This window comes from Acomys russatus, chromosome 1 (genome assembly GCF_903995435.1).
Source record: "Acomys russatus chromosome 1, mAcoRus1.1, whole genome shotgun sequence".
NCBI lineage: Eukaryota > Metazoa > Chordata > Mammalia > Rodentia > Muridae > Acomys > Acomys russatus.
In genome coordinates, this window is record NC_067137.1 from 81305928 (window position 1) to 81320142 (window position 14215).

A 14215-nucleotide genomic window follows, 5' to 3' on the forward strand; every position below is an offset into this window, starting at 1 on the left:
GGCAAAACACCCATACATACAAAATAAAAACACATATCTTTAAAAAAATGATTTTTTAATTTTTATGTGTGTTGGTGTTTTGTCTGCATGTGTATATGTGAGAGGGTGTCGGACCTGGGATTACTGACAGTTGTCAGCTGACATGTGTATGCTAGGAATATGAGCCTGGGTCCCCTTGGAAGAGCATTCAGGGATCTTAACCACTCAGCCCCCAAATATATCTTACACACACACACACACACACACACACACACACACACACACACGTGATTAGCATGCTATGTAAGGCTTGGACATATGAATATCTTCAGAGCTCATGCTGAGCCTCTTTAACGGAAGCATGGGGGTGTGGAACCTCTCTAGCACTCAGCTAAAAGATAACTTTTCCTTCCAGGGATGAGAGGAGTTTGGTCATGTGGCCCAGAGGATGGAAGAGGTTGCCCCACAGTCTTTCAGACAACACGAGCATTGTCAGGACGCTGCTGTCTGCCTGATCTTTTCCTAGCCCTCTCCATCCTCAAAAGGTTTTCAGCGTGCCCAGGGCCGTGATGTTGCCCTGTTTTGCTACCAACTTTCCTTCTTGCTGATCTTTGATTTCAATGTCGGCTTTCTGTCCCCTATCTGCTCACTGACGTCTGATTGTGGGGCTCGGGCTATAATTAGGCTGCATATGAAGTTGAGTTCACTGTGGCTCTTTTGGCACTAGACTCAAATGGGCTTTGATGTCTGCCTGGAGCTTTGATCCCAGACCCTCAAATGGTGGTCATCACCCAATCTCAAAAGGACTGCACTTTACTTTCCCCCCTCCTCTCTGGAGGCAGCTCTCCTCAATTGCATCATTTGTGTCTGTTTGGCCATAAAAGCTGCAAGGCATCATTTGTTGCTTTTCTCTATGGCAAATCCTGCAACTGTTGCTCCTGACTGTGTCTGCCATAGACCATCCACTGTGGGATAAGGAATTTGCAGGACAACGCTCAGACTTTGGAGGGGTTGCTCTTAGGAATTGGTCTGTCCAAGGCTGTAGCTTCAGACTATGATGCAAGCAAGGGTCCTTTCTGGGCAGTGCTTAGAAAACAAGCTACACAGTTGCAGTGTGCTCAGCCCACACCTTTTCTTGCTGGCACCCTTAGCTCATTCTCCAGATCCGCAGGGCAGCAGGTCCATTCTGTCTTTAATAATGTCACACTCTCTGGGGTCTGTAGGAGCGTTCCTGAAAAGAATAAGCCTTCGGACCGAACTAGCACAGAACACCACTTGAAAGGAGATAGCTAGATTGCACTGTTAGAGGAAGAAGCCTGGCGACTGCTTAAAAGAAAGGGGGGAATACCAAAACCACACAGAAAGTGAGGAGACCCTGTTTGTAAGGGGGAGGGGACTGTGTGTGATTACTGGCAACTGATGCCTTGTTACCTACAATTGAATATTTGGCTGTTGGGTTTAGAAGAGGGTTAGAAGAGAACAGGGCCAACGAGGCCAGTCACGATTAATCCGATGACATTGGGGAATTTTCCTGGAAAAACAATTATAGCGTTGAGCTCCTTGCTTCAAACTTCATTTGACAGCCCGAGTTTGTTTTAATTGGCATTTGAAGGACCAGCGTTTATTTACTAATGTGTAATACAGTGGAAAACATGACCCTTTCCCTCCAGTTGTGACCATTTTATTGGTGGAACCCTTTGCATACATTAGTTTTAATATTTAAACTTGTTGGGAATACTTTTTCATGAAGATGAACAAGCTGTTATGGCAAATGGTTTGCTTTGGACTAGTAAGCCAGCTTAAAGTGGCATTTGGTGGGGAGCAGGGTGTGTGTGTGTGTGTGTGTGTTGGGGGGGTGGTAGGAAGGAAGGTGGAGAAGTTTGGAGGCACAGCGACTTATCTGGCAGCTGTAGCAAGATTTATTAGCAGTGTGTAAAAACGCATTTCAGCTTCCTCCCCCTTCAACTATATAAATATAGTTGTCAATGTGTGACACAACACAGGCCACAGTAATAGGGGTCCACCCAGCCAGAGGGAAGCTAATTCAGAGCTAGATAGCAAGAAGTTTGTTTAGTAGTGGGTAGTATGAAACAATGGCAGAGGACTTGGGAGAGTGGCATTTAGCGTGTCTCCCTGAAACTAGGGAGCAAAATTAGTTCGTGTATTACCACTAGTGTTTGGCTCACAGTAGGCATAACGGATGTGTGACCTGTAGACTTTGTAAGTGTGCGAACACCTGAATATGATTCTATTTGCATATCATGCTAATTATGAACCAAGGCTGCTGCCCCTTTTATGTCTGAGGGAGGTAGGGGTTGGGGGCCGAGGGTAAGGGTGTGTGAGTGGGTGGCAAAGGAGTGCTTGCTTTTGTTTGTGTCTTTTTGGTAAAGGTCAACTTAATTCTATTTGTCATAGAGATTAAGTGGGTACTATTAAGTTTAAAAGTATGCTAATAGAAAAACAATTTACAGCTAAGTTGCATTCTCTGGAGTCTCTAGCAGTTATCAACTGTACACTTCTAGGCTTTGTGCTGAGTGAGAACACTGATGCTGTGAGGGTTTTAAACAGTCCCCGCCCTCAGGGAGCTTTTATGATATAGCTGGAGAGAGGCTACACAAGGGACACCTAAGTACACAGATTGTGTGTGCCCAGAAAGAGCCAGTCAATAGCATGTGCGAAGGGCCCAAACATTCATACAGTTAGCCAGCTCAGAGGGGACATGGATGGATTGATCTTGGAGGACACGGGGGGGGGGGGGGGGGGGGGGGGGGGAACAAGAGAGAATTCCTTGCTGGAGCAAGCAGCTGGACAAAGGTGTAAAATTCTGAAATCATGACCCGAACTGTGCTCCTTCATATAACACTTTGTCTTAACTTCATCAAATTGTGACTTGCTAAATTCAATTTCTGAGGTGCCAAGGACACAAGGTCAAATCTCTCTGTTTCTCAGGTTTTCTCGCCTTTCCTGAAAATCACAACGTAGACCAGACTGGGCTTGATCACGGAGATCTGTCTACCTCTGCCTCCCAAGTGCTAGAACTAAAGGCATGCGCCATCCCCGCCTACCTGAGAGCGATAATCTTTAAGATTTACATGCTGGACCACCGTGTATGTGTTTGTCACTCATTATTCTTTTAATAGACAAATATGTTAGGTCCATTTTACTATTGGGTAAAGGCACAAAGAGAGGGCACTTACCTACCTATTAGCGTATGAAACAGGCATCAGATTCAGACAATCTGATTTAGGAGACAGGACTCTAGTGAACAGAAGCTAAGGAACAGTAAAACCCCAAACCCTAGGTACTCATGCGACCCCTCATAAAGTTCAAGCTTTTATAGGAATTGATGGGACTGCTGGCCTTACGTCAGCATCCTTCTGCCTGATTTTAAATGCCTTCTAAAGCAAGGCTTCCACTGAAAAGCTAAAACAAACAAAAACAGAGTTTTAGAACAATGCCCTTGCTTTGTATTTTTTCAGTTACAAGATAGAGTTTAAGACAAAGGCAACCTCCAAGCCTAAACCCACAGAAATGGTGTTCTGAGTACCCAGCGGACTTTAACTTGGGAAGGCGAAACCCAAATCCAAGAGAACGGAGAGGGAGCGTGGATGCATGAGGAAGGGGTTAAGTTTCAGAAAGTTGTCCCGGGAGCCCGAAGCTACGGCGCCCCGCGGACCGGCCCTCGAGGCTGTCTGTAACAAGATGCTTGGCCCGCGCCCCGCCACGGCCTGCGGCGACGGAGCCGAGCCAATTGGCGCGGAGGGGGACCGCGATGCTGTCAGTCCGAAAAGGGGGCGCGGAGCCGGGGCGGGACCAGGGCGGGGCGCAGGCGGCCGCAGCGCCTGACAGGAGCTGAGTGCTGCAAGCCGGCGGGCGGGCGGGGTGGCGGCTGGCGGGTGGCGGGGCCGGGCGTGACGTAGCGTGGCCGGGGCGTTATCAGCTGCGGGGCGGCGGACTGGAGCGGCGTGGGATGCGAGTGCGGGCGGCATGAGCTCGCGGCCGGAACCTTAGCTCGTGTTACTGCTCCCGGGCTGGCCGGGCCTCGGGGGGGCGGGGGTCATGAAGCCGGACGCCGCTCGCGAGCCCGAGCCGCCGACCCCCGGACGGGGCCCAGAGCCCGAGGGGCGCTGGCGGGAGAGGGGCGAGGCGGACTCGGAGCGGCAACGCACCCGCGAGCGCCAAGAGGCCACGCTGGCGGGGCTGGCGGAGCTGGGGTACCTGCGACAACGCCAGGAGCTGCTGGTGCGCGGAGCGCTGCGCTGCTCCGGGGCGGTGGGGACCACCGCGCCCCGCACCGGGGAGCTGCGGGGGGATGCGGTGCAGCGCAGCCGCCTGGAGGAGAAGTTCCTGGAGGAGAACATCTTGCTGCTGAGGAGGCAGTTGGTAGGTAGTGGTCGGTGGCCCGGGCTAGAGAGTGGGTTGGTGGCCTCTGGCGGTGGGATCCCTGGCCACGACGTGACACCCCCCTCCCCCGCCTCGATTTTCCATGACCCCTAGTGTCGCGGATGACCGCCTCGCGTGACTTCCACGCGTTCCTGGCGAATGTCTGCTTTGTGTCACCTGAGGAGCTGGCAACCTCGCGTGGATTGCGGTCAGGGGGTGGCCGCTTTTCCATCCTCCATTTAGAATTCCTGGACTCCCTTGGTTCTAGCCTGAAAGTTAGGCATGTCTTCTTCCACAGAGGTTTGCAACCCCCACTTAGAATGCCGTTTCACCTTGTAGTCTCTCTAGTTACCTCGCACAAAAGCTTGGAAGGGGCTTGTGGCTTGCCCAACTGTCCAACCTAGAGTTTTACGGTGGCGAAGCTCCTGCTGGGAGCCATGCCCTTCCCGGTGTTCTGTCCCCTGCAAGTCTCTTTCGCCTGGGATGGTGCTTAGTTTTAAATAGAAGCCCTTTGTATAAGGCAGCTAAAACTAGATGCAAATACTGGCAATTGGGCCGGAGAGCTTGCCCCCTCCTCTCGTATTTTATCCGGCCCGCCAGCCAGCTGTGCTTGGTGGTGGAGGTGGGAGAGCCTGCTCGCTGGGAGTATTTATCTTATTGGATTTCTGTCACTGCCTCAGTCGTACTGTGCAGTCTTCATTAGCAAAGCAGAAAAAGAACTTTGAGCCTTCATGTGTTGAGAACGGCTTTTGATGCCGCCTCAAAATGATGGCGGCAGCTTTGTTTCAGTGACCTCAGAATGTAGTTTTGGAAATAGCAGAAAGATTCGTATCCCACCATGTTTTATTAGACTACGTAAGCTAGATACTGGTCCTCTGAAAGCGATGCTGTGGGCTGCCATGTGTTTTCTTGTATTACTGTTTTCTACATTTTTTGTGTATTTGTTGAGCATCAAAGTGCTTTTACTTAATTCATTTTTTTTTTCCTGATGAAACTCAATTTTTAGCACACAAGCATATATGGCTTACGTCTCCAAGCTTTTAAAAGTCACAGGCCACAAGCAAGGACTAGATACTTCCTTGTATCTGTTTTGTAAGGATGTGTCCTGTGGCTTGTGCAATAGTTCTGTTCTGGCATTTTTACTGTTTCTTTGATAATAGAACAGAATTTTACGTACATGGGTTAAAGCCGTTTACACTCCAGCATTGTCTTGTACAACAGCACCTTTTTTGTCCAAAGAAATCTCCAGATCATGAGTGGAGCGTTCCTATTGTCCGCTTCAGGGGAGCAAGGCAGTGTGTGTCAGGAGAATTCCACTCCAGTCAGTGTTTACGGTGCTATTTTCATTTGTAGACTTGGCATCCTTGATCTGAACCAGATGCCTTTTGCAGTCTTTTGCTTTTGCAGCAATAGGAAGCACTAGATGGCGGTGTGAGTTAGCACAACCACTCTGTCACCTCTGGAAACCCAAGCTGAGTTCAAGCCTTGATGGGCTCTCCCTGGAGGGTTTTGGATTCTGCCAGCTCACATTATACTTTGGCGCTGGCTATTAGTATTAATTTCTTGCTTTCAAAGGCCCTAAGACTGATTAAGCCCCACTAAGCAACTAATAGAAAACAAAATTCTGTAGGCCATGACATTTGGCCAGAAAACCTCACCTAAGAAAGATTAGAGTGTAATGTAAGGAAATCTGTTACTCTGACTTCAAGAGTGTACTGTGAAGGATTCTCTTTACACTGGCTGCACATCAGATGGCACATCAGATGATTCAAAGACTATACAAATTCCTTACCTTTACCTATAAAAGGTCACAGTCTGTATAGATTAGTAAAAGCTAAAGAAATAAGTAAATAAAAATAAAATAAAAAGCAAACAAAACAAAACAAAACAAACAAACAAAAAAACCCCCAAGACTTTTCCATTCCTACAGTTCTGGGTGTTGAACACAGAGGCTAGTGCGCACTAGCTAAGCTCTCTACCCCTGAGCTACAGCTCAGCCATATATATTTTTAAAAATTTATTTTTGGGTATTTGGTGTATGCAAATGAGTGTGGTTGTGCGGCATAGCGCCCCTGTGGTTGGTTCTCTCCTTCTAGTGTGGGCTCAGGGGACTGAATTGGGATAGTCAGGCTGGCACATCACTGTTCCCCACTGAGTTGCTGCTGGCCCATTGTTATCCTTCTTAGTGAGCAGACTCTGTATGACAAAAACTATGAGCTAGATTTAAAGATAGGCTATGCCTCGCATTCTTGGAAGTTTTTATTTCTGATTATCCAGCAGCATTTTGATCTAAAAGGGCTTGACGACTTTTTGGATGAGTGGTTTGGATGGAAGGCTTTCTGGTTTGGTCACTGTGTGCCCATTATTTTTTCTCCCCCCCCCCCCCCCCGCTTCTTCCTAATCAGAATTGTTTGAGGAGAAGAGACGCTGGTTTGCTGAATCAGTTGCAGGAACTTGACAAGCAGATAAGTGACCTGAGACTGGATGTTGAGAAGACGTCTGAGGAGCGCCTGGAGGCAGACAGTCGGCCCAGCTCAGGTGAGGCTTGAGGAGCCAGGGCCAGCTCAGGGTTCCCACTAGCTGATGATTATGGAGTTTGTTTCCAGTGTGTAAACAATGGAAAAGCAGCCCACCCTTCAGTTCCTCGAGGGGGAAATAAATTCAATTCACAAAAGTTTCAGTAATAAGGTTGAGCTGCTCAGTGCCCCGAGTTTAAAAAATACAAACTTCCATTCAGATGCCTGGAAGAGCCCACAGACCTCCTTTGAAACCTGAGAAAGTCAGATCTGGGCTAGAAAATTAGTCACACTTCAACTTCCTGAGATCACCGCAGTTTTTCACCCCTACTTCTTCTTTTAAGCCATTTGGCTCTTTATGTTTCTTTTTCTCTTAAAGTAACTTATCTGCTTACCATTTACTTCGGGCTTTTTGTTTTGTGTTTTGTTTTTTTGTAGCCCCGGTTGACCTTGAATCCTCTCTTGTCTTCCTGCTTCAGGCTTCTGAGTGCTGGCACTATAGGCACGAGCCACCATACCCAGATAAACTAGTTCTTCCTTCTGAAACGTTTATACTAAAGTTGAGGGTCTGGCAGATGTGGTTTACTTTTTATACAACTTTAAAGGTGGGACAAAGAGGAGGACGTAAGGAACTTTGAGCTGTACCCAGACTGACATGGATTTTTGCCTTCTATAAGGAATATTTGAAATAAAACATATAACCAGGACTCTAAAATCCACAATGTGTGTGAACCCCCCTCCCTACCACCTGAAACAAAAAGCAGCTTTCCATTTCTTTGGCGCCTCGCCTTTCGTCTTTTTGACATGGGTGTGTATTGCTGCTTAGTGTGGCCCTAATTCCAACCCTCTTTTTACTTGTAGGGTTTTATGAGCTGAGTGATGGGGCTTCGGGGTCCCTGTCTAACTCCTCCAACTCCGTGTTCAGCGAGTGTCTGTCCGGTTGCCATTCCAGCACCTGCTTTTGCAGCCCATTAGAGTCAGCCTTGACTGTCTCAGACGGTTGCCCCAAGTCTGCAGGTAAGGACTTTTTACCATTGATAGAAACTTTAATTGGAAGAGGTCGGGGATCTTTGGAGTTATGTAGCTTCAGCTGCTTTCTTGATAGGACAACAGTTTGGTCACTGTGTGCATGCACTATACTTTGGTCTATATGAACAGTTCGAGTAACCAACTCTTTGGGTGCTATTTGGCTTTTTATTATAGAATTAGAAAGACACGTCGCTTTTAGAGGAGTTGTCCCCATATTTGAGACATTGAGCTCTGGTCTCGTTCCTTTCGGATGCTGGGGATGGAATCCAGGGCCTTGAACATACCACACACACACTATATACCAGCTACAGCTTCATTTGTTTTACATCCTTTTTTTCGGTTTCTGGGGGTACCCCTTGCCATGCTACCCCTGAACTATCTCTCTGGCCCTTAAGTTTTGGAAAACTATCCTGGAACTCTCTTATTCTCTAGAGTACACATTAAGTTACATATGCCTATCAGCCAAGGACTGTTGACATTACAGGGAGCAGTGGCCCACGCACATTTCTCAGAATACCCACATAATGAAATTCCCCATAGCCGGTGTGTTATAGTCCTCCACACAGGCTTCAGAGATAACCATGATATTGTTAGTGATGGAGGAACTTATGATGAGCTGCATACTTCATCTTCTCAGCAGTTTTTCAGGGTGTAGTTGTTAACCTTCAGGGTGCACTTTTGTAGTAAGAAAAAAAAAAAAAAAGAGGGTCTGGAGAGATGGCTCAGCAGTTAAGAGCACTTACTGCTGTTGTAGAGGTCCTGGGCTCAGGTCCCAGAATAACCATCTGTAACTCTTGTTCCATGCGATCTGACCTCTCTTTTAACCTTTGTAGGTCCCTGCACACACGTGGTACATATACGCTCAGGCACATCCTCTTAAAATTAAATATTAAATGGGGTTATTTAAATGACTTAAGGCTATATAGTTGGGTCACAACAGGATTCAAACTCAGGTCTAATTTATGTTTTCCCACCACTTCAAGGAAATTCAGAAATTGTTATATTCAACCATCTCATCTGATTTAAAATAAAAAAATGTGGCCTATCAAGCCATCTATTGCCAGAAGCTCCTACTTCCTGAATGAGAGTTGTCCCTGAAAGTTCCAGCTCCTCCTTATTCCTATTATGTTTTGGTAACATAGAGCAGCAGAGAAAACATGAGGACAAGAGCTGCTGGAGGAGCAGGAATGAGACGCTGAATTCTATGTTCTTCGTCTAAGTACAAGGCTGATATTTTGAGTCCGGGCAAAGCAAACGTCACACTGAGCAGCTGAGATTGCTAATTGGTCAAGCCTTTTGTACACTGTGCTGTCGGCAGCAATCAACCATTTGGGAGAATATGGAACCCTGTTATCAATTATCTATCTAGTATCTGGGCCTCAAGTTCATTGTTAATTGTTCCCCATCCCTCTGCAGATCTGGTTTCGGAGGGTAACTTTCTAAACCCATTAACAGGCCCTTTGGACAGGTTTTTCCGTGAAGACAGACCCCTAGCTCTTCCTTATATAATGGAGACAGTTGGGCTGGGACTTGGGGGCCTGTTTTGTTCTGCTCTAAGTAGAGAGAGGAGATGAATGACAACTCATAGGCAAATGTGACTTTAATGTAAAAAAAGCGAGGTTTTAAGGTGTGTATTTTGTGATGGGGAATGATACTTTTTTTTTGTCTCTCCTTCTTTTCTTCAAAGTCTTTTTCTTTTTTCTTTTTTCTTTTTTTTCTTTTTTTAAACTCTAGACTCTCCTGCCCCATTTTCCTGCTGGGATTGTAGGTGTTTACCTGCAGGGTTTTCTACTGTTATCAAGTTTTTTTGTCTTTTGTTGTTTAATTAGAGGTTGAGTAGCATTTTCATTTAAAAAAAAAAAAACCCTTTATAAATTATATCATCATGGAATCTAGATTATTTTTGTTTTTTCCTCTCAAGACTGCTAATGACTAAAGGCCAGAAAGCTTTCTCTTCAACAGTTGAGTTTGATACATCATAGGTCAATATTTAAATGGATTTAATAGAGGGAAACTAATTGAAGGTTATAAAAAGATTTGTTTTCCAAAGTAGCAACCAACATTTAATTAAGAGCTTTGTTTCACTGTATTTTGATATGTGCATTTCTGAAATGTAAGGGGCCTCGTCTTTATGAGTATGAGCGTGCCTGTATGTATGTTAAGAAAGTGCACCGCATGTACACAGAGGGAAGAGAGGGCAACTGATCGTCTGTGAGCTGTCAGAGGGCTGCTAGTAGTCATGTGGGTGCTGAGAACTGAATCTAGGTCCTCTGAAAGAGCAGCAAGTGCTCATAACTGCTGAGCTTGTCTCCAGCCCTAAGAAATCTGTCCTTTAAAAGTGCTCAGCTTTTAAAAATCTTACCCAGAGTTCCTTATCCTATTAAAAATGTTTTTAGTGTCGCTACTGAAGATACACTGAATGTCAAATTTAGTGGCTCCCAACTGCCTTTAACTCCAGCTCTAGAGGATCTGATGTCCTCTTGTCACCTCTGGGCACCTTCCCTAGCACACACAAAATAAAAAGTAAAAATACTCCTTAGAAACGATTTTATCTGTTTTGTTGACTCCCCCATGCCCCAAAGGCCAGTTATGTTTAACTAGATGCCACTAGGAAACGAGCTTTAAAAAATAAGAGGAGAAAGTCCACAGCAAGTGTAGTTAATCGGAAGTATTTAAAAAGGAACAAGAGATGGGAGAGTGGACTCAAAAAAGAAATTACCCTCCCCGCCCCAACGTTTTAAGGTGCAGTTATTGGAAACAGAGAAGAAAGTAAACATTGCTTTTCACTCATCACACTGGAAGGGCACTCTTAGGATTCGGTGTGCTTCACTTCAGAGTTTCTTTGCCTCTGTATCTTAAATTACACTGACTTGCATCATGGTTTTCTCTAAGCTTCACAGTGCTTCCTTACATTATTCAGTAGTTCCAACGCATTGTGTATGGCTAATTTTTGTTGTTGTTGTTAAAGACACGATACATCAAACTTTGTCAAAAACTCTTGAATATTTTTTGCCTTCATTTCAGTAATCTATGAATTTCGGGTAAGCTTTTAAAGGAGCTGTTGTGGGGAATATCTCAATTTTTGGTATTCTCTCTCTACTAAGTTTCTTTTAGTAAACTTTGGCCAAAGTCAAGTTGACTCTACCAGTCCATTCCTTCAGTGTACCTTTACATGTTTTTCAGATCTCATAGGATGGTTGGAATGTAAAGGCGGCCACTTTGAAGACCAGGCCTCAGGGGCAATTTGCAGTTCCCCCTCTACACAATTTAATTCCCTTGATGTCATTGCAGATGTGAATCCTAAATACCAGTGTGATCTTGTGTCTAAAAACGGGAATGACGTATATCGCTATCCCAGTCCACTTCATGCTGTCGCTGTGCAGAGCCCAATGTTTCTCCTTTGTCTGACGGGCAACTCTCTGAGGGAAGAGGAGGGGCTTGGGAACCATGCCGCCGACATTTGCCTCGGATCTGAACTGAATGCCGCCAAAACAGAAACTTCCCTGCCATCTCCGAGCAGTTTGTGGTCAGCCTCTCACCCTTCATCCAGTAAGAAAATGGACGGCTACATTCTGAGCCTGGTCCAGAAGAAAACACACCCTGTAAGGACCAATAAACCTAGAACCAGTGTGAACGCTGATCCTACCAAGGTGCTTTTGAGGAATGGAAGTGTGTGTGTCAGGGCCCCTGGAGGTGTCCCCCAGGGCACTGGTGTGACCCTCAAGAATACGAAACAGATGTGTTTGCCCACCGGGGGAATACCTTCTTTGGAAAACGGGCCGTTCTCCCCACCTAAGCAGAAGGCAAAAGACTCAAAGACGGAGCAGTTAGAAAGCAAGAGGCTGGCTCTGGCGGAGGGCTGTTCAGCAGGCGCTGCCGTGGAACCCCAAAACAAGCATCTGTCCAAACCCGCCAAGGCAGCATCGCAAGAGCTTGCAAGGTGTCCGGCCGGGCTCGGGGAATCCATGAAGGACAGCAACCAAGTCTCGGCTGGTTCTCCTAAAGCAAGTCCCGGCAGAAGCCCTGTTGCTCTGGCGGAGGGCAAAGCCCTGCAGCCCCAGAAAAAGATGCCACCGAAGAGCGGCCCACAGGCCTTGGACTTCAAAAGCGAGGGCTCCTCTCAAAGCCTGGAGGAAGGGCATCTGGTGAAAGCTCAGTTCATCCCAGCGCAGCAGCAGGCAGGCGCCAGGCAGCATCGTGCACACAGGAACCCGGGGATCGCAAGGAGCGCCACCTTGAAGGTCCGAGGCCCGGCGGCCCCGGAGCACGGCCTGCCCACCGTCAGGGAGAAAACACGGGCTGCAAGCAAGAAGTGCCGTTTTCCCGACGACTCGGATACAAATAAGAAACTCAGGAAAGCCTCCTCCAAAGGCCGGCGCGGAGGCGGTCCACCCGACCCAGGCTTTCCCGGCAGGACCCTAGGCGCCGGCGGCCATAGGGCGGGCAGCAGGGCGCACGCGCACGGACGGGAGCCGGTGGTGGCCAAACCTAAACACAAGCGAACCGACTACCGCCGGTGGAAGTCGTCGGCAGAGGTCTCCTACGAGGAGGCCATGCGGCGGGCGCGGCGAGCCCGCCGGGAGCACGCGGCCGCCTACCCAGTGGCCATGGCACTACCTTACCCGAGTCCCTACGCCTACGTAGCCAGCGACTCGGAGTACTCGGCCGAGTGCGAATCGCTCTTCCACTCCACCGTGGTGGACACCAGCGAGGACGAACAGAGCAACTACACCACCAACTGCTTCGGCGACAGCGAGTCCAGCGTGAGCGAGGGCGAGTTCGTGGGTGAGAGCACCACCACCAGCGACTCCGAGGAGAGCGGGGGTTTAATCTGGTCCCAGTTTGTCCAGACTCTTCCAATTCAAACGGTCACGGCCCCAGACCTTCACACCCGTCCCACAAAAACCTTTGTCAAAATTAAGGCTTCACACAACCTCAAGAAGAAGATCCTCCGCTTCCGGTCTGGCTCTTTGAAACTGATGACGACCGTTTGAGTAGTTCAAGTAGCAAGCAAGAGTCTTCCCCTCCCTCTAAGTCTCTGAAAAAAGAAGAAAAAGGTGTTGTCTTAATCTTTGCGTCATACTTAAAAGGGATACTTTCCTTTTATTAAGCTAAACCCAAGATAAATTATGTCTCATCGTCATGTATGGACGCTAGTGCCTTTAATGGAAGGTGAAGGATGTATCGCTAGTTAGAAATCAATATTGAGGTCTTAATGGCGGTTATAGCGAATGGATTTTGATTATCAGCTGTTTTGTTCGAGCGTCTGGCAAAGTACAGGTTTATGATGTTCAGGTTTTATTTGGATGAGACCTTTTGTTTCCAAGGTCAGTGGATGGAATTTTTAAGAGGTGAACTCACTCCTTGATTCTTTAGGGCTGTGTCCCTGAAAGGGCTTTCCCATTGATGGGGCATTACTTACAATAGTTTAGACTAGGTAGGAAAAAACAAACAAACAAACAAAAAAACCGCTCATCGCTTTTTGTAAATTTTTAAATATAGTCAACACTTCTCAGATCTCTCCCCATCCTATTTTCTTCTCAGAAGTATGCTTTTTATTGGATTTAGAACTTTGTAGACCAGACTGTAAATCTGGAGGTGCGAACCCGGACAGAGAGACTTTGATAGGACCTTAAAAGGAGTCACAAAAATCTTTGCCACTTGTAGTGCCTCAGCTTTCGTTACAGTAACCCTTTCTCGGGCCATATATCCAGCAGTTGTTGATGCCTTTCTCTCCGCTCCTACCTTGTAGCCAATACAACTGTTTGTCCCTTAGAGGGCTTGCCTTTGGGATAAAATGTTGGTCCTTTGGTGCAAAGAAATTCACCCTTAATGGACATGACTCCAAGCCCAGAACTGCTCACCAAGCACTGTGCCACCTAAACATTAGTGCATATTCCAATCCCCATTGGACCACTGACTTATCTAGAAGGGCTTTAAATTTTTAAAGTGTTTGGTAAACAGAATTGTGTAAAATAGAGTTTAAAATACCAACATATGCATGTTTTGTGCATGAGTAGTAGTTATTTGGAGTCCTGTTTTGATATTCCTGTTGTTGAATTACTGTATGATATAAACAGTAAGTGTTTTTATATATATCATTGTGTAAATTTAATATAACACATTATATGCTGTACTAAATGATTTGTTTTATTGCTGTTAACTTTGTTATTTGTTATAAAAACCAGATGTTTACACCTATAGATCTTGTGCTGGCTCTTGGTGTTATTTTTGAGATTTACACGAGACTTGTTCTAGCAGTGGGATACTGGTTGCAATGATTAAGAAAGGCTTGATTGTGCTCAGAG

General features: G+C 46.6%; 1 protein-coding gene across 2 annotated transcripts; it reads left to right on the forward strand.

Moving 5' to 3' along the window:
- The first annotated feature begins 4038 nt into the window (after positions 1–4038).
- Dact1 (dishevelled binding antagonist of beta catenin 1) lies at positions 4039–13272 on the forward strand. Of its 2 annotated transcripts, none has more exons than XM_051147239.1 (4): positions 4039–4362; positions 6768–6900; positions 7740–7895; positions 11091–13272. In XM_051147239.1, the coding sequence occupies exons 1-4, from the start codon at positions 4039–4041 to the stop codon at positions 12899–12901; spliced, it is 2424 nt and encodes an 807-aa protein (XP_051003196.1). In that variant the 3' UTR covers positions 12902–13272. The 2 variants fall into 2 exon arrangements, with proteins under 2 accessions (XP_051003196.1, XP_051003207.1); XM_051147250.1 differs by having other exon boundaries at positions 11199–13272.
- Positions 13273–14215: the final 943 nt, after the last annotated feature.